We start from the raw sequence: 26,277 nt of genomic DNA, 5'->3' as shown, positions 1-26,277 counted from the left end.
ACGGTTGAATGCTACAGCTCTAGTTACTAAGATGTAAGTGCAAGCTGGAGAAAATATCTTTTCATATCTGTCTAATTCCCAACTGTTCCCCACTCCCACCCAAATATGAAATTGTGTTACTTGCACTACCACAGACTGGGGATTTGTTTCAGCCAGTTATTTCAGTCCGGGACCTCATCACAAGTTCTGGAGGCCACATGGGGTCAGGCAGATATTAAGTACTTCAGGGAGGAATCTCCAGATGCGGCAGGAAGTAAAGCAGTCAGTCCACCCCAGCAGTGCTCCGCTGCTTCAGTATTTCCAAAATCCTTGTCCAAATACATGAACTACAACCCTGACTGCTGCATAAGGGTGTTGCTGTGAGCTACTAACTAAAGGATTAATTCCACCACTTGTATAGTCACTGGATTAAAGATTTAAATAACGGTACCACAACAAGTTAAATAATAGAAGCAGGATCTGGTTTGCCTCTCAACTTTAAGTAAATCATTAAGTTTTATGTAAAAGAGACATGAAGAAAAACCCCAGTTACTGAACTGCCATGTGCTGAACACTATCCTTGATGAAATTTTAAATAGTTCATGCAATCCTCCTGATAAAATTATGTTAAAAATTACAGTTTTTTAAAAATAGAGGAAACTGAAACTCACAGATGTTAGATAAATTGCTTAAGGTAATAATAAAGGATAGTTATTGAGGGCTTAGTATCATAGGCGCTCAGTATCATTAAAAATAATTTCATATGTATTAACCCATTTAACTTTTGCAGCAATCCGATGTAGTAGGTACTATTCTCATTCCCTAGTTTATAACAAGAAACTTAGGGAGTTCAGAAGTGAAATAATTTGCCAAAAGCCACTCAGCTAGTGGACAGCTAAGTGGAATTTTTTTCTATGTCCACAGCTAGCCTGAGGTCTTGCCCTGGACTCGTCCCTTGGAATGACAGTGGGGCTGATCTGCTTATTATAAACATCCCTAATTGCTTAAAATCTCATGTTGCTGTGATTTGCCCATCAAAACGAATCTTTCACGTGGATACCTGCCAGGATCATGCTTATCTGCCACATGGCTTCGGTCCGAGGCCAGATCTCCTGTCATTTCCTCAGAGTCCACACTTTCTCTGTGGCTCACCAAGACCCATGCCCATGTTTTGCCTGGAAGTTCATCTAACTTAAACCATACAACTAAACACCTTTATAAATGTGTACAAAGAGTTCTAATGAGTGGATTTACTGATCTTATTCTCTGTTGGGGCAATGGTCTTCAGCTTTTACATAGCTCGTGCATCTTCAAACTGTCAGGTCAAGAAGTATGTGTTAAGCATTTACTGCCCCAATACCTTCATGTGTATTTCTGGAAACATTCTGGTGAGATTCACTAGGCATATCTCTGAATGTTTACTTCACCTCTCCGGGTAACTGTAAATGAGATCTAAGTCAAGGCTTCCCACTCTGTGTGTGGCCTCGACACACACCTAAATGCATTCCATTGATTCTAACTGTTCCTGGTGGGAGCATATGGATATTTTAGTGAAAATATATCACAGCTGTTAAAAACAAAACAGATACTGTTGTTGCAAGGTCAGAGTGCCATCTCTGTGTATGAAGTTCAACACATCTCATAACACACCAAGGACACCTGGGCATCATGCTTGGCGAGGACTTCATAGGGTTTGATATTACTCTCTAGTGCAGTGATGGCGAACCTATGACACGCGTGTCAGAGGTGACACGCGAACTCATTTTTTTGGTTGATTTTTCTTTGTTAAATGGCATTTAAATATATAAAATAAATATCAAAAATAAAAATCTTTGTTTTACTATGGTTGCAAATATCAAAAAATTTCTCTATGTGACATGGCACCAAAGTTAAGTTAGGGTTTTCAAAATGCTGACACGCTGAGCTCAAAAGGTTCGCCATCACTGCTCTAGTGGGTTTCAAGCTGTAAGAAATAAAGAAACCCCATTTAAATGCATCATCCTATGCCATTAGGTTTCCATTACCTTCGTGCAATGCCCGGCGAGCTAAAGCCTCAAATTCTTCAAAACTGTGGAGCAGGTAGCAGTGCTCCTCCTTTGGGGGAGAAGCCATGTCATTCAGTTCTCGAATGTTCCCTTGCCATATGCCAAAAGTGAAGATCTCCACTCCAAAATCTCGCAGCATTGCTGCAACTGGCCTAGGATCTCCCCCATTGGAATAGCCATCAGTGATGAGAAATATAACTTTTGTCGCATTTTCTCTAGAATGATGAAGAATTTGCTGTAATGAAACAGAGAAAGTTAGCATGAGTTTGTAGTGCATTGACCTACTAACTGCGTCCCTTCTTATGTAAAATAGTGTTTGAGCCCAGCTGGCATGGCTCAGTGTTGAGCGTTGACCTATGACCCAGGAGGTCACAGTTCGATTCTGGTCAGGACACATGCCTGGGTTGCAGGCACGATCCCCAGTAGGGGGTGTGCAGAAGGCAGCCAATCAATGATTCTCTCTCATCATTATGTTTCTATCTTGCTCTCCCTCTCTTTTCCTCTCTGAAATCAATAAAAAATATATTTAAAAAAATAAAATAGTGTTTGTGACAATAATTAGCCTTTCACTTGAGTGGGGGAAGGAACATGGATCACAGAGAAATAGGCACAGACTACAGCCTACAAGGGTCTCACAGAACCACAATAAACCTTAGAGGCATTTAAAATGTATCAGCAGCAGCAGCACTGCCATGGACCTCACTAATAGAGAACAGCAAATGTTTATGGAATGAATTTTTATTAATAGTATCATTATTGCTAAACTTTTTTTATTTTCAAGCTCTCAAAACATGAACCAGATCTGAGTCCCATGAATCTACTTCCAAGCATAACCACCTGTCTGTTTGTCTGTCTCTCTCCACCTCATGATCATACACTAAAAGCCTAACCAGAGGGAAAATGTAAGTGAATATGTGTTTTTCAGAGTCAATAATGGCCAGCCTGCCTTCTATATTTGTTTTTCCACTGCTCCTCCAATATTGTAGAATGGATTCAATATTTCATCTTTCTTACTGGGACCACCCAGTATTAGCACAAAATCAGCTGTTGGTGGTGGTGTCCTATCTTCATAAGAAAATGCTGTTTTACTCAACCTGACACCTGGGCTTTATTATTTTAGGATGAGTGAGTTATGCTTTATAAATGTTATATGCTATTCCTTCTCTATAGATAGAAGAAAAAATAAAACTTTTGAAAAAGGCATCTGTTTATTACCACTGATGCTTTGTAACATCAAACTGAAAAGGCACAAAGAACCCAGGGGTGAGTCTGGCACTGTAACTAAATGGCCCCTTGTTGCTTTTCATTATGGTTAGATAAGAAAGGTAATAAAGTGCCGGAGTATTATATTTTCTGACAAGTTTTTAGAAGGCATTCAATGCTTACTAGGCAGTAACTCAAACACTACATTCAGAAAGTCTGGAAGAACGGCAATGATATCCTAGATTTTGTTAAAAGTTAAAAAGTGATGATATAATTTAAATAATAACTTTGTCTCAATTCATTTTTAGGAGCAGATTCAGCCATAAGACCCAGATTCTCTTAAGATTATAAAATTCATGCTTATAGAAAGCATTCTTCATAAATACATGATCATTAGGTATTGATTCTAATCCAGTAACCCTTACCAAATTTGTTAGTGTTTGTGAGCGAGAGATAAAACCATTAAATCTGAATTTAAAGACAATTAAATTAACCTAAAAAAATATGACTCTGGGGAACATCTGGAAACCCAGCAATTGAGAAGAGATAGTCAAATACTTCACCCCACTCCTTCTCAAAAGCCTACTACATAGGCTATTAAAGGCTACTAAGGGCACACCAAAGAGAACCAGAAACTATCTGAAACTCCTTCTGGTTGAATAAAGGATAATTTGAGTATTAATAAAAATAATAATTGGAATGAGGCTTGAAAAGTATAAAGTATATATATGTATAGGAATATATACATATACATATATTCACATGCATATATATACATATACACACATATATACACATACATATGTATATACATGTATAGACATATATATTTATAAACATTTTCAGTTAGTACACACCCCAAGCAAAAGCCCTAGCAATTGGAATGGACGGAAACACACACACACACACACACACACACACACACACACTCCTTTTCATTCAGTACCACCTCTGGGAAAAAATTCAACAATCTGTTATGGATGGTATGAAGCCAGATATTACTTTATTTGTTCCCAAAGTTGTGTGTCAGTATTCAAAGGGGACCTCCAAGTTCCAGCGCTCCAAGATGTGGCAAGTTGTGTTTACAACATTCGTGCTCTTGACTAAGCTATAAACTCTTTCTTTCTAAGTTGTTCCACTCTGAAATCATAACCCAACTCCCCTAAGCTTTTGCTCATTTTGATTACTCTTCTCTCCAGCAAGACCATGGCAATTCACTGTAAACAAGACAATAAACAAGTGGGAATGTTGATGGAAAGGAGAAAGAGCAAGTCAATTGTCCCCCGCACACACACCGGCTCTGCCCAGTATGCTATTCTTGACGACAGTGCCTGGCCCAGAATATGTGCTCATCAATATTTATTCAATGAACTAATTCATAAATGAGTGGAGTGGATGAACTCTAGGATACGCTACAGAGAGTTACGTGAGTGAGTCGGCCTTGAGTGAGCAGTAGGAATGTAGGGAATATCTGTGTGTGTGAACATGCACACACACGCAATGTGTTTTGTACAGCTTGTACCAAAATGTTTCCTTTTTGTGCCTTTCTTGTCCTGACATGAACAAATCCTATCTTGTAATATTAATCTTAGTTCATTGTCAATAACATTCCTCACATCCAGGAAAAGGATTTAGCAGGGATTTCTTGCTGTACTGCTCCTTACATAAACAACACTTTGAGGTGTGATTCTATTTCTCTTCTCTTCTTGCGGGGAATGGGTGAATTTTTACAGGAACCATTATATCTGTTGGCAAGGCAATATATTAAGCTTAAAATAGTAAGAATCGCAGGACTAGTAGTTCAAGCAAAGAATTACACAAGATCTGGGTTTGGAATGTCCTTTAGAGGAGGAGTGAAGAACTTACTGAAAATCATCTGTCCCCCTCCCCAATCTTTGTGCTTTATTGTACTTGAATAAAAAACATAATTAAAAAACACACAACATTTTCCATCCCTCAGTTCTAAGAAGTAAATAGGTCTGTGGTAACTTCTGTGGAATGTGGCGGAGGCCTCGCATGTGATTCCCTTTGCAGTGTTCCTGAATTAGTTTACATCATCTGCAATACTCTGTAAGGCATTTAAGAAATAGAATTTTTTTGGTCCAGGATATTGAATGAGGCAAACCCTTTGCTGCCAAAGAAAAACTCAACGTGAACTTAGTATGGTAAAAGGTTATCGCCATCTGTATTGTATCAAGCCTCTGATTAGCTTGTATAAATCTCTGGCAGGGAAGTAAGCTCCCCTTGTCCAGCAATAGTCATTAGAATGATAAAAATGCAGGATTGTGTAACATCGTTCTAACACCCGAGATCCATCACCGTTACACAAGACTGCAATCCCCTCCCCCCTCCCCCCCAAAAGTCAGGCCACAAGAGAACTATTTTGAAAAATGGTCTTGAAAGAAAAATAGAGGTCACAAAATATCTGACTTGGGGACAATATTTGCCCTTGGGCTCTGGTAATTAAATACATGTGGATATAATTCCAAGCGCAACCCAACCTCAGCCATAATAAACCGCCAACCTTGAGTGAGAATAACTCAAGACAGAGAACTTCATAGGTCGTATTTCATTTTTTTATATTTTTAAAATATATTTTTATTGATTTCAGAGAGGAAGGGAGAAGAAGAGAGACTTAGAAACACCAATGATAAGAGCGAATCATTGATCAGCTGCCCCACACCAGGGATGGAGATCACAACCCAGGCATATGTCCTGATCGGGAATTGAACTGTCACCTTCTGGTTCATAGGTCAACGCTCAACCACTGAGCCACGTTAGATAGGCTCATAGGTCATCTTTTAAAAAATTGGATGCCATGAACTGTCACCTACTGTGATTGTATCAGAGCCATTTTCCTCCAGGGAGCAGAAAACTAGTAAATGATGCCAGGGTTCCAATTCTTTTCCACATTTCTTTCTTTGTTAGGAAACAATAACTATAAACAAGACACCATATGATACATATAATACTTGTCTCATCCTTCAAATTCTAACATTTCACCAAGCTTTTTAATTTGAATAGTCAAATAGTCTCCAGCTTAAGGAATGTTTATTGTTTAATATTTCTGAATCGTATTTCTGGGAAAGAAATTATGTATGCCTCTGTTGACTCCTCATTGCCTGGACTTCATATATTCTATTGCTTTTTTATTTCATCTTACTTCCTTCTGGATTTGGTGGAAATGTCTCAAGTTTTTCTTCCATGTCACTGTTTGGTTTTATCCAGTGTTGGTTCTTTTCCCACTAATGAAGAATTAATCTTGGCATTGCATTTATTTTCCTTGCTACTGTGGATGAAAAGGGGGCCACATACTGAACCCAACAAGCTCAGGGGAGACCAGATGACAGGCCCTACAAACTCAGAGAGCAATGGTCTGAACAACATGGATGGTCTGAACATAGAAATTCCTAAGTAAAAGCAGGTCATAGAGGGCAGTGATATTCTAGGCCTGTAGCTTCCTTCACAAAGGTCAATCTTTACTTATGTGAGCCTATTTTGCATCTACAATTAACATACCTTTGAAATGTCAGAGTAACCTCTAGGCACAACTGCCAGCACCAGAGTATGTGACCACGGTCCCCTCATTGCTATCTTCTTGCCCATGTACCATCTCTATGTGCTGTAAGTGTTATTAACTATCCTATACCCACCAATGTGAAAGAACGATTTGTCTCTCTGTTTAGCCTTTTGTCCAATTTTAGAGATTTTCCCCCTTTGCTTTCTCCCACCCCCTTAATCTACGACCAAAGGATTTCATGTAACCCTGCTTATGTCTCCTCCTTGATTTGAATCCTATATGATAAAAGGCTAATATGCAAACCGACCAGTGGAATGACCAACCGCTATGATGCGCACCACCGGGGGCAGGTGCTCAATGTGGGAACTGCCCCCTGATGGTCAGTGCGCTCCCACAGGGAGAGCGCTGCTCAGCCAGAAGCCCTGAGCCAGGCTCACGGCAGGGAGCGCAGCGGTAGCACTAAGGATGTCCGACTGACGGCTTGCGGGGAGCAGGCCTAAGCCATCAGTCAGACATCCCCTGAGGGCTCCTGTACTGTGAGAGGGTGCAGGCCAGGCTGAGGGACCCCTGTAACCCCCTGCTGAGTGCACGAATGTCATGCACCGGGTCTCCAGTGTATAAAATAAGCTTCAAAACTGCCATTCTCAGGAACATTTTCTCAATCGCTTGAGATTTTCATTCCTGGCATCTGTTGTCATTTTTGGCTCAAACTCATAAAAATTCTCTATAGGTCTGGATGTTTCCTACGATGATCCTATATAATAAAAGCCTAATATGCAAATTGAATGAATGGTGGAATGAGCAGTCGCTATGACCACGCACTGACCACCAGGGGGCAGACACTCAATGCAGGAGCTGCCCCCCCGCCGCAGGCCCCAGGCCAGCCAAGGTGGGTGCCAGCGAGGGCTCCCTGAACACACTGCTGGTTGCCCCGCAGAGAGAGGCGACCGGTGGTGGTGGTGGGGGAGGGCCGGCAAGTGGGCGGTGCTAGGCCAGCCAAGGAGGGTGCCAATGCCCCCCCCCCCATTGCCCTGCTGGTCACCCCACAGATCGGCCCTGATTGCTGGCCAGGCTTAGGGACCCTACCTGTGCATGAATTTCATGCACCAGGCCTCTAGTATTATAATATTTATTCATTGTACATAGTTCTTTGTATTCCTTTGAGCTTCTCAGCCAGTTCTGTTGTACTTTCACTCCTTTCTTTATCTTCTCATATCTCATCTCCACTTCAATGTTTTATTTACTTAAGTGCATATAACAAATGCTTCCTAGGATGTAGGGCTGTTTCTCATAGTGAATTCTTGAACCTTATCTGTATCTTACACTCAATTTTTTTAGCAGAAAAATTTCCAAGAAGCCAGGTGAAAGGTTATTTCCCCCTTTTTCCTCATATTGACTGATAATTCTGACCTTGGTGCGTTTAGCCATGTCGCTGGAAACTAGGTTGAAACCCACAGGGTCTGCCTGGAAATTCTGAATAACTCTTTCTCATCTCCACATATGTCTACCCCCTCTTTTTACTAGTTCCTCATAATCAAGATCAAAGTTCATCTCCTTTTTGAAGCTATCCTAAATTCTCCTGCTATGCAGAAAACACTAAATCATTGCCAATAGCCTCCACTACATTGCATTATGCTAATCCCATCATAATTATAGTTAATGCTTATATATCTGGCTGTATCTCAAATTAGACTGCAAGATACTATACTGCAAGGATTGACCTTTATATTTTCACTCTATTGATTAACTAAAAACAACTCTGAAATAGTGGATGAAAGAATAAACAATGTCTTAATTTCCACTAGCTATATGTCCAACATGCAGAATAAACCAATAAATTCTAGGCCCAACATTGTTGTTACAGTGAGTCCTGTTCTGCAATTGTGAAATGAAAATTCTCATAAATATAATATTTAAACTTGTTTCACTAAATCTGTATTGACCCTCTATTGTATACCAGGCACTGTCCTAGGGATTTTTCATTATTGCATTTGATGATACAATGAAAATATTAACAAGCAAAAAATAGAACAATGGCAAATATATAACTGGGAAGAGTATTTTTGTCATAACTAAGGTTTCTTATTAATACTTTAACATCAAATCAATCATACTTAGTATGTCTCATTTATTTTAAGTATTTACTCAGGCTTCATAGACTGAAATTCTAGAATGAAAAAAGAATGTTGGCTCGAGTAACATTTAGGCTATTTATTATAGTCTAGCCAAATCACAGAAGAACCAGAGGGTCAAAAAAGAACTTAATCTCAGATTTATATGCAGAATTTTCCACCCACGTACATGCTTTAGTTATTAAACATGGACACAGATCATTTTGAAATGGACCCATAGGGACAGTACATCACATTGTGAAATGGTGTGCACAGGAATTGATGAGTAGCAGACTTAACCCCGACTGCAAAAACACAACAGAACAAACATGCAAAAGACAGATCAACTTTCGAATAATGCCAAATTCCATCTCCCACTCTATAAACATGCAAGGAATAAAGATCTGGATAGCAAAAAGTCAAATGAAAATTAAAGAGGGCTAACTGACATATCACTCTTAAACAAACTGCTGGTTTACTACAAGATAACAAAGTCACTATTATAAATATTGTTATGAATAAATATATAAAATGATTTCACTTGACATGCTCAATGCCTATACAGTATGACCAAGTGGCAGTTAGCGCATAAAGTCAAAGATGAGAATTTATTCATATGCTTCGCATCAAGAGGTCAAAGGGAAAAGTAAAATAATCTCAGATGATATTTGGAAACCAGTTTATGATTTTATAAATCACTTAGGCAAAGAATAGAGAGCCACTCAATGTGACAAAGAGAGCTATCATAAACCAATGGGCAAAATCATGCTTGAAGCATTCTCACTAAATTCAGGAACAAGGCAAGAATGCACCATCACTTCTAGGTGGGAAGTCTAGGCAACATAATGAGGCAAGAAACGTATCTACTTAATTAGCTTATCCAAAGTGGGGGATATTTTGGAAGCATATAGGAATATCTCTCAAGGAGTGGAAAGAAGAACTGAGCTTCAAGAGCGACTGAAATAGGAACAACCAAAGCACAGGAATATAGTGGCTACTCCCTCCAGCCTCCCATCTGTTTCCTTTTCTCAGCTTCTGTCTGTACATCTTCATTCACTCCTTGCACTGACAGGATTCCTTTGGTTTCTGTGCAGTTGTAACACTACATTCCCTACCTACTGGCAAAAAACACCCCCCCCCCCAAAAAAACCAAACAAACAAACAAAAAAACTCCAATCCAAACTACCCTCTCAGAACTCTTTGTGCCCTAGTCCAGATTCCAGGAGAAAGAATATAAGTGATCATCTGAACCTCTGCATTGCCACCTCAATCCACATAGAAAGGGATGACACCCATGGGTGAGCAAGTAGTTTAGGAAGAGAATGGGTACTGCTCTCAGCGATAGTGGTTGTTGACTGACATGGACTACAGGAGAAAAGAGCTTCAAAGAAAAGAAAGAATTTAATGCTATGCCTACACTTATCCAGCAGAAAAATTGTTTTAGAAATTTATCAGGTCAAATTGTGCTTCCAAAAGAGTGCCAAATACCAGGAAACATGGTGTCGAGACAGGGAGAATGCAAGTATAATAATATTTATGCTATTTATGATTCAAAGTTGTTAAAGCAATTACTTCTTTTTACCAGGTATTTTAAGAGTAACTATGCAGAAAAAGTTTAGCAGGAGTTTAGAATACATGAAAGATACAGAGAATCTAATCATTATATTGCAAATATTTGGGTTTCAGCAACAATGCAACTCTAAAACTCTCCAAAAAGCCAGATATATTTCAAATCAATTGTACTCACATATGCGTGAGGGTTGAGGGGAGATTTTAAGTTCATGAACTTATCATGTATTTTATTTTTTTATAGTTATTGTAAATTTATAAAAAACACATTTAATTGTGACATTTATTAGCATTCCAAATAAATGCAATTTAGAGTTTGTCTTGTTTTTCTTTTCTTGTTTTGTATTTTAGATTATATGAATGACCACATCAATTACCATTATGGAGAAAAAACCCTGCATTTCATATCTTTTAAACCCCAAATGATTAATGGTTGAGTTTTCAGAGATTAGACTACTTATCATATATTTATTATATTATATGCTTAAGTTATCAATCAATGACTCTAGTGATATTTATATATGTCATCATTCAAAGGTGTTGACTTTTAAAATTGCTTTTAGTATAATATAGTCTCTATTTAATTAACCCATTCTTACACACTTACACTTAAAATAGTGACATTGTTTCTTAAATATGTATTGTTTATTAAATAAACCTAGTACATCAGCTCAACTCAAGTACTTGACAAAATATTTTTCTAAGCATTAATGATCATAGAGCTGGTTGCTAAAAAGAGTTTTGTTTTGTTTTTACATGAAGAAACTACTGAAATACTCATAAGAAGATATTCTTCTTCTTCTGTGAAATGGGATGGCATATGGAAAAAAGAGGACTATTATGATGGAGGTGAATACTGAGTCTACCAGATTAGGATAAACTGAATTAAGGTGTAAGACCAAGTTTTGTACTGAGGTTTGGCATATAAATTTATAAACTTAAGTTTACACTGGCTTATATTTTGAGATAGAGACTAGATGTACCTAGACTAGGAAAACTGATTTTATTTGAGTCATGTTTCTATTTTAATAAAGGGTCTGAGGTTGAGTATTGATCTTGGATTAAAGGAATCTAAGAATTCAGAAACCAGGTAAATGAGAAGCCAGATGTGTTGCAAGGAGAAGGTATGACCTACTGCTTCAGTGGCTTGGTATCTGCAATGATTGGTAGATACACCTGTTAAGGTACATGAGGTGGTGTGTGTGTGTGTGTGGGGGGTGCTAGCCAATGCAATTATGCTGCATAAAATGGCATGTGAGAGGTAATTCCCCAGATTGATTGGGATAAAGGAGTGAAAGATAAGCGTGATCACTTGGGATTATTAGTTACTTTAGAACAGTGCTTCTCAACCTTCCTAATGCCGCAACCCTTTAATACAGTTCCTCATGTTGTGGTGACCCCCAACCATAAAATTATTTTTGTTGCTACTTCATAACTGTCATTTTGCTACTGTTATGAATCGTAATGTAAATATCTGATATGCAGGATGTATTTTCATTGTTACAAATTGAACATAATTAAAGTATAGTGATTAATCACAAAAACAATATGTAATTATATATGTGTTTTCCGATGGTCTCAGGCGACCCCTGTGAAAGGGTCGTTCGAGCCCCAAAGGGGTCGCGACCCACAGGTTGAGAACCGCTGCTTTACAGTGTCTATTCAAATTAACAATCTCCAAATGTCTTAGTCCTATGACTGTTCCATTGGCCTTCTGCTTAGTCATCTACATACCCAAGTCCTGCTCATGGCTGCCCTCTCTGCCTCATGTCTTTTCAGTGGACTTCACTAGTGAGTATGTATCAGTGGGTCTTGCATCTGATAGATCTTCTGACAATATAGCACAGAGGCAGTATTTCACGGTGGTTAAGAATTTAGACTTTGGCCCAGGCTGTCTGAATTTGAATTCTAGTACCTTGATTTACCAGCAGTGTAACTTTGGTCAAGTTACTTACATTTTTTGTGCCTCAGTTTCCTCATCTGTACTTTGCAGATAATAACAATAACCTAACTGAGCAGGTTTTTCTGCTGCAAATATTTAATGAATTTATATAGAGAAAATGCTTAGAGTGGTACCTGACAAGTAGTAATTACTCATTACCATTATCAGGATGAGTTCAAGGAACTTTTAACACATTTCTAGAATATGTCTGTCAAATGGGTAAACCAATTATAATAAAATTCAACATGTCAGTCTGAGCTGTGAATTAAAACAGGTCATCATCTTTGTAGAGGCTGAGAAGATAGGACAGGGGATTAGGGAAAATTGTGACCTATAACCAATAACCACCCAACTCTATCTGAGCCACGAAGCGGGTGATGATGTCCTGGGGAGAGGAACAGAACAGTACCTACTTGATGCTATGCTGTTGGGAGGATAACATTATGAGTGGATAAAGGACAGCGCTGACGATAATATGGAGAGGGGACATTATTGAAAACAGATGTCTGCAGATTCCCTCTGAACACACTGGATGGAGTTCTTTCCAGAGGTGGTGTGTGCTTCCTTGACCAGATTTAGGGGGTTGGGCGGGGGAGGCAGGCAGGGATTCACACTTATCTGAGATTCTACTCAATATTTTATATTGCCCCCGTGAAAAAGTGGTCTGAAGCGTGAATTACTATTCACTCCTGTTATAATCTATCATTTAAAAAGTCAAGCATTCACTGAATAGTCCTTTGAGAAGATGTCATAACTTGTTTTAGTTAGAAAAGAAATCAGAGAAGTACAGTGCTATACTAAAATAAAAACACTAAATAATTAAACATATATCTTTTCAAGAACACTAAAGTTATAATGAATACCCACTTCTAGGTCTTGTAGCAAATGGAAAGTCAAATAAGATTTGATCTCTACCCTCAACAAGCAGAGGGGAGGCAGACTTCACCTGAACAGTAAGTGCTATCAAAGAGCAATGTACCCCATTTCCTTATCTAACTAACTATTCCTCCACAGTATTAATAAACACTTTGGGAAAATAGCAAATACATGAATACAGATTCTGAAATAAGTATACTTCTGTCTACTAAATTCTGATATTGGGTCCTATGCCTTGAAACTATAAAAGAGAAAATTTTAAAGAGCAAAAAGTGAAAGGAAATGGGGAAAAGTCACGGTGCTCTCTGTTTGTGGACTACCCAATGCTGGTCCATGTGTGTGTTCTTTGGAGAATTCACCACCTTTCTCAGATCCCATGTCTAGTAGTACACCCAACAACTTCTTACTCCTGGAGCTGTCCTGCTTAGTGGGCGATAAATTCCAGCTATTTCCCATGGTTCTCCTTCACCCATGGAAAACCCTGGCTTTGCCAAAAGTTGGTAGTGCAGGCTGCCCCCTTTCTGCCTACAACAGCATACACTATCGATGCCCCCATCCCCATATCCCAGCATCTGTATCCCTTTGTCTAAGGGCTTTTTTTTTTGTGCCTAGAGAACATTCCATCCACTGGAAGGGGAGGTGGGAGTGACAGAGACTGAATGTCCTCCAGGGAGCAACTCTCAAAAGTGACTGATGGAAGTTAGTCTCTAAATAATCCCAAATCCCTCTCAGTTGTCATAATTCTAAAGCTTGAATTCTAGACTGGTTTCCCGTCTTCCCCACTGAGGTTAAACACCAGTTAATTTTTCTGCTCTTGGTTCTCTTGTCTCACATCCCCACTGTCCTATCAATGTTTACTGGGATCACCTCCCAAATAAGGTACTTGGACTTGAATCCTCATCTTAGGCTCTGCTTCTAGAAGAATCCAAAGAGGGACACTGGCCCTGTCTCTGGCTGGCTTTATCTCCATTAAATAGGCACAGGGGCAAACCAAGTCTTCTGCCCAAATAAATTGCCAACCAGTATAGAGAGAGCTGGTCTCCCCTGCTTAGCTGCTGGAAGAGGAAAGCTCTCTTGGAGATTCTGGAGGGATTCCCCCTTCCCTATGAGCACTGCTCTCCTCAGCGATCCCAATGTCTGCTCTGTTTCTCTGTCTCTGCCTCTTGCTCCCAGACATGGGGTGGTACGAACTACAGTAGGATGATGGGTGGGGCCTGTTCTGCACAGTGTCCGTGACCTTGGAGGGAATGCACAGTCTCAGTTATTGGCGGCTCTCTTTAAATATGCGCTACTTGGTGCTTCTCAGTTGAAGCCATGGGTCCTGGTGCCAAATCTGGGGCAACAGAGGAAGTCACACATAACATCCTGTTGCAGATGAGTATTTAACATGCAGATTTTTACTGCTGATTAGACACAAACAGCCTACACTTTGGTATCTTTATTGCTAGGACATTCCAACAATAATTGCCTGAAACCATCACTTTTGGAGCAACGTTTAAAAGCCAGGCATGCATATTTTATAGGAAACTGTGACTAAAAAGAGAGAAATCTTGGCTGGAAATAGCACTGTGAAAAACACAAACAAATAAAGAAATGAAAATTGCTTAATTTCTTTCAAAGTCCATATTAGATTCATCTGGAAAGGTAAAGCCTATAAAATTGGGTTAAAATGAGGCCTTACTTGCAGATATGACTCAAATGGTGTAAGTCAATAAGAGTGAGCCTAGTTGAAAGAGATGCCAATATCAAAATACACTATCAAACAATACATTGGGACCTGCCTGAATCCTATCCATCAACAACAGCAAAGAGGCTGCCTTTTACTGCTGAGGACAAAAATCACACTAAGGCTGAAACCGGTTTGGCTCAGTGGATAGAGCGTCGGCCTGCGGACTGAAAGGTCCAAGGTTTGATTCCGGTCAAGGCCATGTACCTTGGTTGCGGGCACATCCCCAGTAGGAGATGTGCAGGAGGCAGCTGATCAATGTTTCTCTCTCATTGATGTTTCTGACTCTCTATCTCTCTCCCTTCCTCTCTGTAAAAAAATCAATAAAATATATTTTTAAAAAAACACTAAGAAATGAAGCTTGAATGCCTCAGGTGAATTAATTGTAGAAATGGGTCCTTTACAGCAGTTATTTCATTTACATGTGATGACATCAGTGGGTTAGAGCGCATCTTTCTTCCCCAAGATTATTCTCTGATGAGTATTACCAGGGAGAGTGAGAGAGACTGAGAAAGCATTGGGTCAGCATCGCTCTCTGTGAGACAAGCCAAAGGAAGCCATGTTCTCCTGACCTCTCATCAAGGTGACAGAGTCAGTTACTTCCACCCTCTGCAGCCGCTGTGTCTCCTCTTGGCCAGTTGTCTGGGCTTCTCTCCTCAGTGAATATCCACAGGTAGCTTGGCAAGCAGTGAAACAACCAGTACCAACTGTGGGCAGTTGAGTGTGTGTGTGTGTGTGTGTGTGTGTGTGTGTGTGTGTGTGTTTATGTGACTCTGGATTCTCAAGAACCAGTGTGACACTAGAAGAGAGGAGAATGAGTACCACGGGCTAGGGGGTCAGTGATTTCCCAGCACACATTTTTCACATCCTGGAGGACTCAATGCTACAGCCCTTGGCATTGGACAAAAAAGAGGTTGAAATTGTTTCATTTCAATTTCCTGATAAGAAACTAAAGCATCATTTTATTTCCTAAATAGAGCTGTATTGTGGAATAGAATTCACAAGTTCTCATGAATATTTAAGGTAAAACCTGAGATGTAAAAGGATTGTTATCCTGGAGACCAGTCGCTCCAGGCTATGCCTTCAGGTGCCCCAAAGATACGCCTTCAATCACCTGCCCAGGCAGACAGCAACGCTTCACTTCCTAGTAGGCAACACATGGTCATTATAACTAATTTTCCAAATTAGTTATTAGCAGAAGAAATGGATATATTTAAATAGGTAAATATACTGCCTGGAGATAACTACCATTAACATTTTGAAAATTTTCTTCCTAGCTTATTTTGAATGCATATATTTTATGTTATGAAACTGGACTTGTATGGATACAGTTTTACATACTGATAGTAAACATACACAGCTTCAGCTCATTGAATATGCCATTTGGACAATTTACTATGTCATTAAATAGTTTTCAGAATATGATTTTATTGAATACAACATATGCCAGTATGGATATATTTTTATTTGATTAAAGTTGGAACTTGTGGTTGCTGCTTCTAGCTTTTTGGGGAGTTACCCTCTGGTCCCCTTACATCCTCCATTCCCTACACTTCCTTTTCTCACTCATTTCTCACTCTTCTCCTGCAGAGGAGGATTTCCTTAGCCCTCCCTCTCCCCTTCTCTTTGGCCTTTCGTTGCCCAAAAGAGCCTGTTTCACAGAGCTAGGCTCCAATGCGCTCAGCACTGCCTGTTCCTGGGAAGTCCAGTCACTCTCATTTAGAGAGTCAGTATTAGGAAGCTATGCAGCAAAAGTCACATTCTCCATCACCAATATCATCATTGACTTTTTTAAATCTGTATTTTGCATTAGCAACAGTATATCCAATAACCAGGTACAGTATAGTGGAAATTATACAATGGAGGCAATTAGGAGCATTTCAGCAGGAATTAAGAAAATAGTGCATTGAACTCATAACCCTCAAAATATATTTTATATAATCCATCAGGAACTTACAACTTGAAAAATATCCACCTTGGACTTTGCTTCATAAATGACTAAGTAAATTTACTAAATAATTAACCTTATTTAATAAATGACTCCATCATATAATAAGTCCTGCTAAAAAACTTTCTTCAAAATGTTTCTATTAATCTTATAGGAAGTAATTTTTCCTTAATTTTAAATGGCATCTCCACATGAAAGAAGGTAGCGATCATTAATTTAACAGATGTACTAATTATAACCTACCCTGATGTTCAAAGCTTCCACACGTACTTGAGCTATGAAAGAAATGTGCCCTGGATTTGAAAAATCTCTGTTGCTTAACTCTTGACGCAAATAAAACAGCAACTGCTTGAATTACCTCATGAGAAACATAGATAGCAAAGAAGGTAAATTCTTTCTAAATCTTTTCGTAAAGATTGGTAAGATAATGCACTTACTTGCGTATTACAGATTTTTTCCCCACTGTCATTCACGTCAAGGGAAATACTGTAACCACATACGTGGAGAACAACAGCTCTCACAGAGTATACCTATTCACAATTGGCCTCCAAACCTAGAGCAGATTACTGTGTATAAGCAGACTCTCTGCCAGAAGTCCACTCTTCATATGGCCTGATAGAGAACAATCTTTTTAAAATATATATATTTTTATTGCTTTCAGAGAGGAAGGGAGAGGAAGAGGGAGATAGAAACATCAATGATGAGAGAGAATCATTGATCGGCTGCCTCCTGCATGCCCCACACTGGAGATCGAGCCCACAATCCGGGCATGTGCCCTAACTGGGAATCAAACCGTGACCTCCTGGTTCATAGGTTGATGCTCAATGACTAAGCCACACCAGCCAGGCCAGAGAACAATCTTTAAAACTTATGGGAAAGACAGAGACAACAAGAGCTAGAAATTCCTTTTACTGCAGAGGTCTCCTATCAAGCCAAAGAACCAGGTTGTCCTGAAAAATGTCACGTGGCTTTGTGTGATTAGCAGTGAAACATCCATTTTATTTCATAGTGTGCATTTCCCCCGTCACTCTCGGTATACTCTTTCATTCAGGAGTGAGTGCCTTGTTATTTAGAAGCTTCTGGCTTCTGGGAAACTAACATAGGAAGCCTCTGTTGCCAAGTTGAAGTGGATTGCTCTGGAACTTTGATAGTTTTACTAAAGAAGTATAATATAGCACAAGGACTAAGGTATTTTTTACTTAGGCAAAGCCTGGCCCTTCCATCTTGAGCAGGCCCAAGCCACTGCCCTTGATGGAAGAAATGAAGTGGGATTTCCAGACATTTTCTTGGTTAGACAGATGTTCTTCCTGACACACTGGGATGGCAAAGACCACTCCTCACTTCCTCAGCATCCATCCTTGTCTTTCTCTTTAGCAATAAAGCTCCATGAAACTAAAGGTTGGGATGAGACCAATTTCCCTCCAATGAGATCTACATGGAAGCATTGTGTGATTGCCTGAGAGCCTCCTTAAAGAAGAATGTGACTGTCATTGCCCGTTCCTCCTTACTGGGGCCTGGAAGAAGCATTCACAGTGCCCAACATAAAGTGTGCTGTTTAGGAAGGCAATTTATAAATTCATGTTGGGAGAAAAGCCAAGAAGAGAAGGCATTACAAAACACTCATTCCCTGGGAAGGAACACCTGAAGAACTTTCTGTTAATTTTGTAAAAGTTTTTCATGTAATTAAGTTCCAGGTGCTAAATCTTTCCCCCATTATATTGATTGTGCCTCTGGAAAAAAAATCTTTGCCGACTACAGATTTATTCTTTAGTCTTTGCACCTTTGATGAATGCTGGGATGATGTCTAAAAAGAAAAGGTCTACACAGCAGTTTATTCAAATAAAGTGTGATAATAGTGTCCACACATACACTCCCCATCAAGTGGTACAATCCTGACACTAAATAAAAAGTAAAGCAACACAGTTATCCCTTTTCTTTAGTTTCTCACATGTGCTGAAAGATAACAGTAAATTTCGCATGGGTAAAGGAAACTCTGCATCTTGAGATTTTACATCAGAGGAGTAAGGTATCTGAATTGTGATGGGTACTGTGTACCTGCAAGCATGTGTCTGTGTACTTTTATGTATTTGTATGTTTGTCTCCCTGTGTTTGTACCTGTGCATAATTGTGGGGGCATTCAGTTTCAAATGGAAAGATCTGAAAAACTAATTTTTCTGGAGAAAGTAATTAATAACCTCAAAAAATGTCTCTATGATTTTCAATTTCACCTACAGGCCAGATCACAGTCAGTTCCAATTATTAGCATTCTGCACACATGGGAATCTGATGAACTGCCTCACTTCCATGATATAATAGTTCATATTCAAACCTAAACTAGGTATATAGCTTACCATTCTCAAACTGATTCTGCGATGAAACATGCTTGCCTGATCTCTATGGGAAAATCCATATTCAAACCTCCACCAATGCCATTTCTAAACACTGGTCATCTTCTATCAATTTTCTCCAAGCATATTTTAATTATTCCTAAGAGTGCTCAACAGAGGTTTGGAAAAGTTACAATAAAGACATGTCAGCTTCCAGGTTAGACAGGGACTGAGTCCAGCTGCATCTGCTCAGATTCCAACCAGAATGAGAAAAGCAAAATAAAATCCAGGGCAAGTTCAGTTCACACAAACTTTTGGGAAGTCTTCGCTTGTTAGGTTACGCATGGATCCCGACTAAAGAAATGCACTGGGAACCTTGTTGGCAGTTCCACTTTCCAAGACAGGATGTAATATTTGGAAGGAGGAGGCTGAAGACAGAGTAAGTCTTGAGGCGAGCAGTGCGTACCCGACTCATTACCCATTTAACTGTTTTGGATCAACAGTACTCGGAGGCCCCCGACAAACCTGGCCAAGCCAAACAGAGGAGCTAGTATATGGCAAGTTTTCCCCTGATGCAGAGGTTCTTCTCTGATGGAGTGGGCAGAGACACCAGGAAGAAGGCCAGCCATTGGGACCTCATGAGTCCTTGGAGTGGACACCAACAGAGACTGGGTCTGCAGAACTGAACCCTGCCTGGTGCAACTACTTCGATAAACAGAGAGCATCTTTCAGGAATTAGTTCAGCTTTTAAAGGCAAAAGTCTTTTAAGTCTTGTAAGAGACCAGAAGTGAACAGATAAAAAGAAAGTTAGATTCAGTAGATTGACAAAAGGATAGATGGTATCACAAACAAAATTAAAAGGCATGTGAAACACTGAGAAAAAATATTTCCCTCGTATGTAGCAGCAGATGGTTGATATTACGAAGATTTAAAGAGCATTTGCAAATCAATAAGAAAAATAACCACCCTTGAATAAAAAAAAATGGGTAATAATCCCCAAATTTTTTAATGAGTATCCAAAAAAGAGTTCTATATGACAAATAATATATGAAAAAATGTATCCAGCCTCACTGATAAAGAAATGCAACTTACAATGGGACTCACTTGCCCGACCAGAGTGGCTCAGTTTGTTGAAGTGTCATCCCATGCACTGAAAGGTTGGGGGTTCATTTCCCAGTCAGGGTACATACTTGGGTTGCAGGTTTGATCCCCAGTTGGGGCATGTACAGAAGGCAACTGATCAATGTTTCTCTCCCACATCACATTCATGTTGTTGTTGTTTTTTCTCTCTCCCTTCCTCTCTCTAAGCATGTCCTCAGGTGAGTACTTTTTTTTTTAATGTGACTCAATTTTTTACATATAAAGTTGGGGAGGCATATTCAAATGATACTAACCCGTTCTAAGTACTGATCCTAATAGTACAATTTGGTACCAATTTTCTGTAGAGAAACTTGGCACATGTATCAAAGCCCTTAAAAAATGGGCATATTCTTTGATGCAATAATACCTACCACTTTAGAAATTTGCATTAAGGAAATTTTTAGAGACTTGGACAAAGATTTAGTCACACAGCATTGTTTGTAACAGCCTAAATATATAATAATCAGTAATTGCATGATAAAAATAAAAACCATTCTACAGTGGAATTCTGTGTATGGAAAAGTGATAAAGTAGATGTGTATTTCTTATTATGGAAAGAGACTGAAAATATGGTGGAAAGAAAATCAAATTACAAAAGAGGACTTATAGTGCAATCCTTTTTGGTAAACATCATTTATGTACAATAGGAGTACATGCACAAAAAACATACTTATTAACTAGACAACTGCAAAAAGTCAAGAAGGGTATATACCAAAGTATTACAGTGTACTTACAGAAACTTTTTCTGATTATTTTACACAATAAACACTTAGTTTCAGTAATATAAAATGTATTTGAGAAAAAAAGAAAAACAAATGAACCAGAGACTTCAATAAGCATGCAGCTACTGAAGACATAGTAAAAAAAAATCAATGTTTCTATACAAAAATAATTGTTTAAATTTTAATTTGAAAAGATGTCACTCATAATTGCAGTACTGAATAGAATATATTTAGGTCTGAATTTTGAAAATATATGCAGGACTTAATTATTAGAAATCTATAACTTTACTGAAGGGTATAAGTGGATAAGCCATACTTTTGATGTGGAAAGACTACTATTGTAAAATATAAATAATCCCCAAGTTAACAATTTTTATATTGAAATTAAAATCCTGGATGGTTTCATTTGGAATATGTGAAAATGAGTTAAAACTTATATTATGTAAATAAATACATAAGAGTTGATTTTTTAAAAATACATGAGAAAAAGGAGAGAGAATTTTCAGTATCAGATATTTAAGTATACTATAAAGTTATAATAATTAAATCATATCTTCAAAGCTTAAAAATAATAGATAACCTAAAGTTAATAGCAAACCAGGAGGAAATCAAATTCCCCGTAAGTAGAGTATGATAAAAGTGCTACTCAATTAAACTGGAAAAGGATGAATGGCTATTAAACAAATGGTGCTGAGACAACTGGTTAACCATTTATTAAAAAATAATATTAGACATATTTGTCATACTACACACTAAAATAAGTTTTAGGTGACTTAAACTGTTAAATGGAAAACTACTTCTATGATTTGGGAAACGGGAATGCCATTCTAAGAATAAAAGCGAATATAGGTTCTTAAGAACAAAGTTTGATAGATTTAAATATATAAAAACTCAAATCATCTAACAACACTGCAATGAACCAAAGTGAAAGAGAGTAAACTGGAAAAACATGTATATCATATACAAAAAAGAGTTACCAGTCTCACTATATAAAGAGCTTCTACAAATCATTAAGGAAAAAACCACATTCCATTATTGCAAAATGGGAAAAACTTATGAGCAGAAAATATACAAATGCCCAATAAATGTACTGAAAAAATGTTCATCCTCAATAAAACTAAAAAAAATGAATTTGCTAAATTGGTACCTCTATTCTCCTACCAAATTGGCAATGATATTAAAAATAATAGTACATGTTATTTTGGTGACCATGTGGCAAACTTACTGCTGTGATACTGTACTGGTGGGAATGTACATTTATACAGCCCTAACCAAGGGAGAATGGACAGTATGTATCAAGAAATTCATAAATTTTCATATCCTCTCATTCCGAAACTTTATAGAAATTCTTCCTAAAGAAGTAAAAGGGGTCCCAAAATACATGTGTTTACTATGACTTAGCTAATAAAAGAAACCTGTGTCCAACAACAATGACAGGTAAAATAAGTTATGACACAGGTATTCAATAAAATAGTATGAAACATAGATAAACAACATATCTATATTATATACACAGTAAAATGTATAGCATTTCATGATATAACAAATGAAAAATGTAGGCTACAGCACAGCCAGACACCAATTTGGTTAGAAGTATGTACAGATGTGATACTGGGCAAATGTTCAACACTATGTAAACAGTGGCTTTTTAAGGGTGATGGGATTATAGGCTTTTTTTTTCTTTTCCTCCTTTCTGTTTCATGATTTCCATAAACATTGGCTTGCTGTTGTGTGTCAAACACTTCTATATATTCCAAATTTTCTTCAACTGAATATGTATCACTTTGTAGTCAAAGTTAAATTTTGTAAAAGCCCATCATTTAAGCCTGACTTCCTCTTCCAGATACTAAGAATCTGCAAAGGTCGCAGAAGGTATGCAATGAAATGCATATTGAAAGCGTAAAATACTGTATAAGAAAATTGGGGAAATACGCACTGCATGTCTTATCTTTAGAGACATTTGGTAAAACACACTCACCTGTTCCAGCTGAAGCACGGTCTGTTCTTACAAGTGTGACTAGGTATGGCATCTTAAAGACACCTTCCCAAGGGCGTCCGCAAAGATGACCACTTAAGGAGCCTGACAGCCAGCTAACCATTTAAAACCCGTTATCCCATGGGACCCCCACGGCAATGGGAAGGTAGTATGACTGATTTTGTGCAGGGGACACTAGACTTAGGTGGCTTGTGGCTTGCCCAAGGTAACAGCTGGGCAGGCGGTGGTGGGTGGGAAGGGCCCGGGCTGTGGGGAGCGGCGAAGTGGGGAAGCGGGGGCCGGGTTCCGGAGGGGCGGGAGCCTTACCGCGGCTTGCTGGAAGGCGCCCTTGGTGTAGGTGCCGCCACCCTTGTAGGTGATGGCGGGGATCTCGCGGCTGAGCAGTGCGCACTTGTGCTGGTGCGCCCGGCGGGATGTAGTCGACGCGCGGCACCACGTTGTTCTTGGACGAGAAAGTCACGATGGCCACGCGCGTGGCCGTGGGCACCACGGGGAAGTCGGACAGCAGCTTGCGGACGAACTTGAGCTCGCTGAGGAAGTTGGCTTGACCCACGCTGGACGACTCGTCCACCAGGAAGACGAGCTCCAGGCGCTCGCTGAGCTCCCGCAGCCGCCGCACGCGCCGCCGGAACGCCTGGCCCAGCCGCTCCACTTTGCTCTCGGGCGCGTCCTCGCTGGGCGCGGGGGGCGCGGGCAGCCTCCCCGGGGCCCCGGCGGCGGCCTCGGGGAAGAGGCGGAAGCTGAAATTGCGGGACGGGGACGTCTGCTGAAAGGTCGCCCAGCCCGAAACGAGCGCCAGACCCCAGCAACAAAGGGCTAGGCGCGGCCACATAGCGCTGGCGAGCGAGCTGCTGCCCCGCAGCTCAGGCGGCGACCCAGGCGCGGAGACGCTCGGCGGCCGGGCTCGTGGAGGGGCGTGCGCGGCGCGGGACACGGGACGGCGGCCAGGAGCCTTACCACCCTTTCATCTGACACTGGGGACACAATCCAGACTCCTCCGGCAGCAGGGGGCCTCGGGAGGAAACGGCGCGCCCTCTTTACCCCCCTCCCCGTCCTTTTTCTCCTCTCTCCTCCTCCTTTCTCTCCCTGAAGCCTATAAAATGTTTGAAGGAAAGGGGGCAGTCAAGAAAAATCTCCCGCTTCCCTCCTCTCCCTCTTGCGCTCTCTGCCGCTCCCCCCTGCCCTCTCCTGCCTCTATCTCTGCCTCGGTCTCTCTCCTCCCCCTCTGGTTCTTCTCCCGGGATCCAGCCAAAGGCTAGGAGATTCCATGACACCAGAACCCGCGTCTGTCAGGCTGTCAACATTCCCGCAGCAAGCGCACCAGCGCCCAAGGCCTGATTGATCCCATATGTCTGGCAGGAGCTGCAGAGGAATTCACTGGAGATGGATCCAGATACCGAGAGTGCCACAGTAATTGGAAACACTTTGTAGAGGAAAACACACACACGGACCGGCCAGGGAATTGAAAGCATCCTTTGAAAACTGCTTGCTCACCTTTTGCGTCTTTTTCCCCCCTTCAGTGAACCCGTCTTCACCAAACACATGTTTGACTTTCCTGGTGGGGATTTCTGGGCCTTGGTGTGTGTGAGTGCAGTCTCTTGAGGGCGCCCTCAGATCACACCATATATGGGGTGTCTCTGCCCCACTGGGATGATTTGTCCTGGTGCTTTAGTCATGCATTTACTGATTCATCCTTTTTTTCCATTCAACAAATATATTTTTTAAATTTATTGGGGTGATATTGGTTAATAGGATCATATAGATTTCAAATGTACATTTCTATGATACATGCCCTGTATATTGCATTGTGTGCTCACTCCCCAAAGTCAACAAATATTTTTGAGTGCCTATGATGTGCCAGGACACTAGGTATAGAAGGAGGAACAAAAATTGACATGGATCTTGTCTTCACGGAACTTATAGGGTAATGAGCAAGATGGCCATTAGCCAGATATTCCACAAATAATATATATATAATCACAACTGACCGTGCTAAGTGCTATGAAGGAAAGCTTAGGTAGACAGACTTGACCTTGGAGAGGCCCTGGAAGCCTTCTCCAAGGACATGAAGTTTGTGCTGAAATCTGAAGAATGAGTTGGCGTCCCTTTTCCCCAGCCCCCTTCAGGTGCTCGTGGTTTGTTTCAACATGTGAGATCTCCTTTGAATGATACTCAGCACGTAGCTACTTTGAAACAAGTTGCACCTGGGAGTGCAGCAAGAGCCTAACAGGGGTGGTGCATGCGCCAGAAAGAGCGCAGTTTGCGTAAGAGGTGGAGTCTTTGATTAAAAGAATCCAGATAGGAGTCAGGAATCCTGTGTAGATACGCTTCTGCAGTTACAAAAACCACCTGAACTCCGTCACTTCCAATCCTTGGCTTCAGTTTTACATCTATTTCATGATGGAATTCACTGATCTCACTTCCCTGTCTCTAATATAAGATGATTTAATTCCATCTATATTTAATGAAATACCTTCAATGAGAGATATAGCACAGTGTACTGGTTGAAATGTTAGGGTTCTGGAATTTCTTTGCCTAGGATGAAATCTTGGCTCTGCCATTAACTAGTTGTATGAATGTGACATCAGTTTGCTCATCTATAAAATGGATTAATAGTAATAGCATACAGTGGGGCCTTGACTTACGAGTGTCCCGACTTACGAGTTTTTTGAGATACCAGCTGTCTCTTGGCCAATTTTTTGCATTGAGTCGATAGAGTAATTTGAGTTAACGAGCTTGGTCTCGGAACGAATTAAACTCGTAAGTCAAGGCCCCACTGTATTAAGAGCTATGAGGATTTAATCATAAAAACAAAATTCTTAGGACAGTGCTTAGAATAAATGCTAGCTGCTATTTTGCCACCTTTAATCATGAATACTCTTCAAATCCTTATTTTTTCTAAAAATATTTATAGAGTATCTACTGTGCCAGAAAGTCAAATACTGACAATTTAAAGATGAGTAAGACTTGGTTCCAGTCCTCCCAAAGTTCAAGGGCTATCATAAGAGAACATCGATTTGCAAACAATTACAAAGCAGTAGGATGGCTGCAAGAATGGAAAAAGGGAAGGAAGATCTAAATCTTCCTGGGGAATGAGCGAGATCTCATTTGAGCTGAGACTTAGAAAAAGAAAACTTTTTGTCCAAATTTCATCTGCTCTGTGTTATTCAAAT

At 39.9% G+C, this 26,277-nt stretch overlaps 1 protein-coding gene across 1 annotated transcript in view; it reads right to left on the bottom strand.

The window, feature by feature from the left end:
- SVEP1 (sushi, von Willebrand factor type A, EGF and pentraxin domain containing 1) overlaps positions 1-24,265 on the bottom strand; it is a 149,321-nt gene extending 125,056 nt beyond the window's left edge. Inside the window, 3 exon segments of the mRNA XM_014455199.2 lie at positions 2,004-2,259; positions 23,411-23,516; positions 23,518-24,265. Of these exon segments, the coding sequence (XP_014310685.1) occupies positions 2,004-2,259; positions 23,411-23,516; positions 23,518-23,936 (781 nt within the window). The 5' untranslated portion in view covers positions 23,937-24,265.
- Between the last annotated feature and the right edge of the window lie 2,012 nt (positions 24,266-26,277).

Source organism: Myotis lucifugus, unplaced genomic scaffold (assembly GCF_000147115.1).
Source record: "Myotis lucifugus unplaced genomic scaffold, Myoluc2.0 scaffold_43, whole genome shotgun sequence".
NCBI classification, from domain to species: Eukaryota; Metazoa; Chordata; class Mammalia; order Chiroptera; family Vespertilionidae; genus Myotis; species Myotis lucifugus.
Note: the sequence above shows the minus strand (reverse complement) of the source record. Positions and strands in the feature narration are given on the sequence as shown.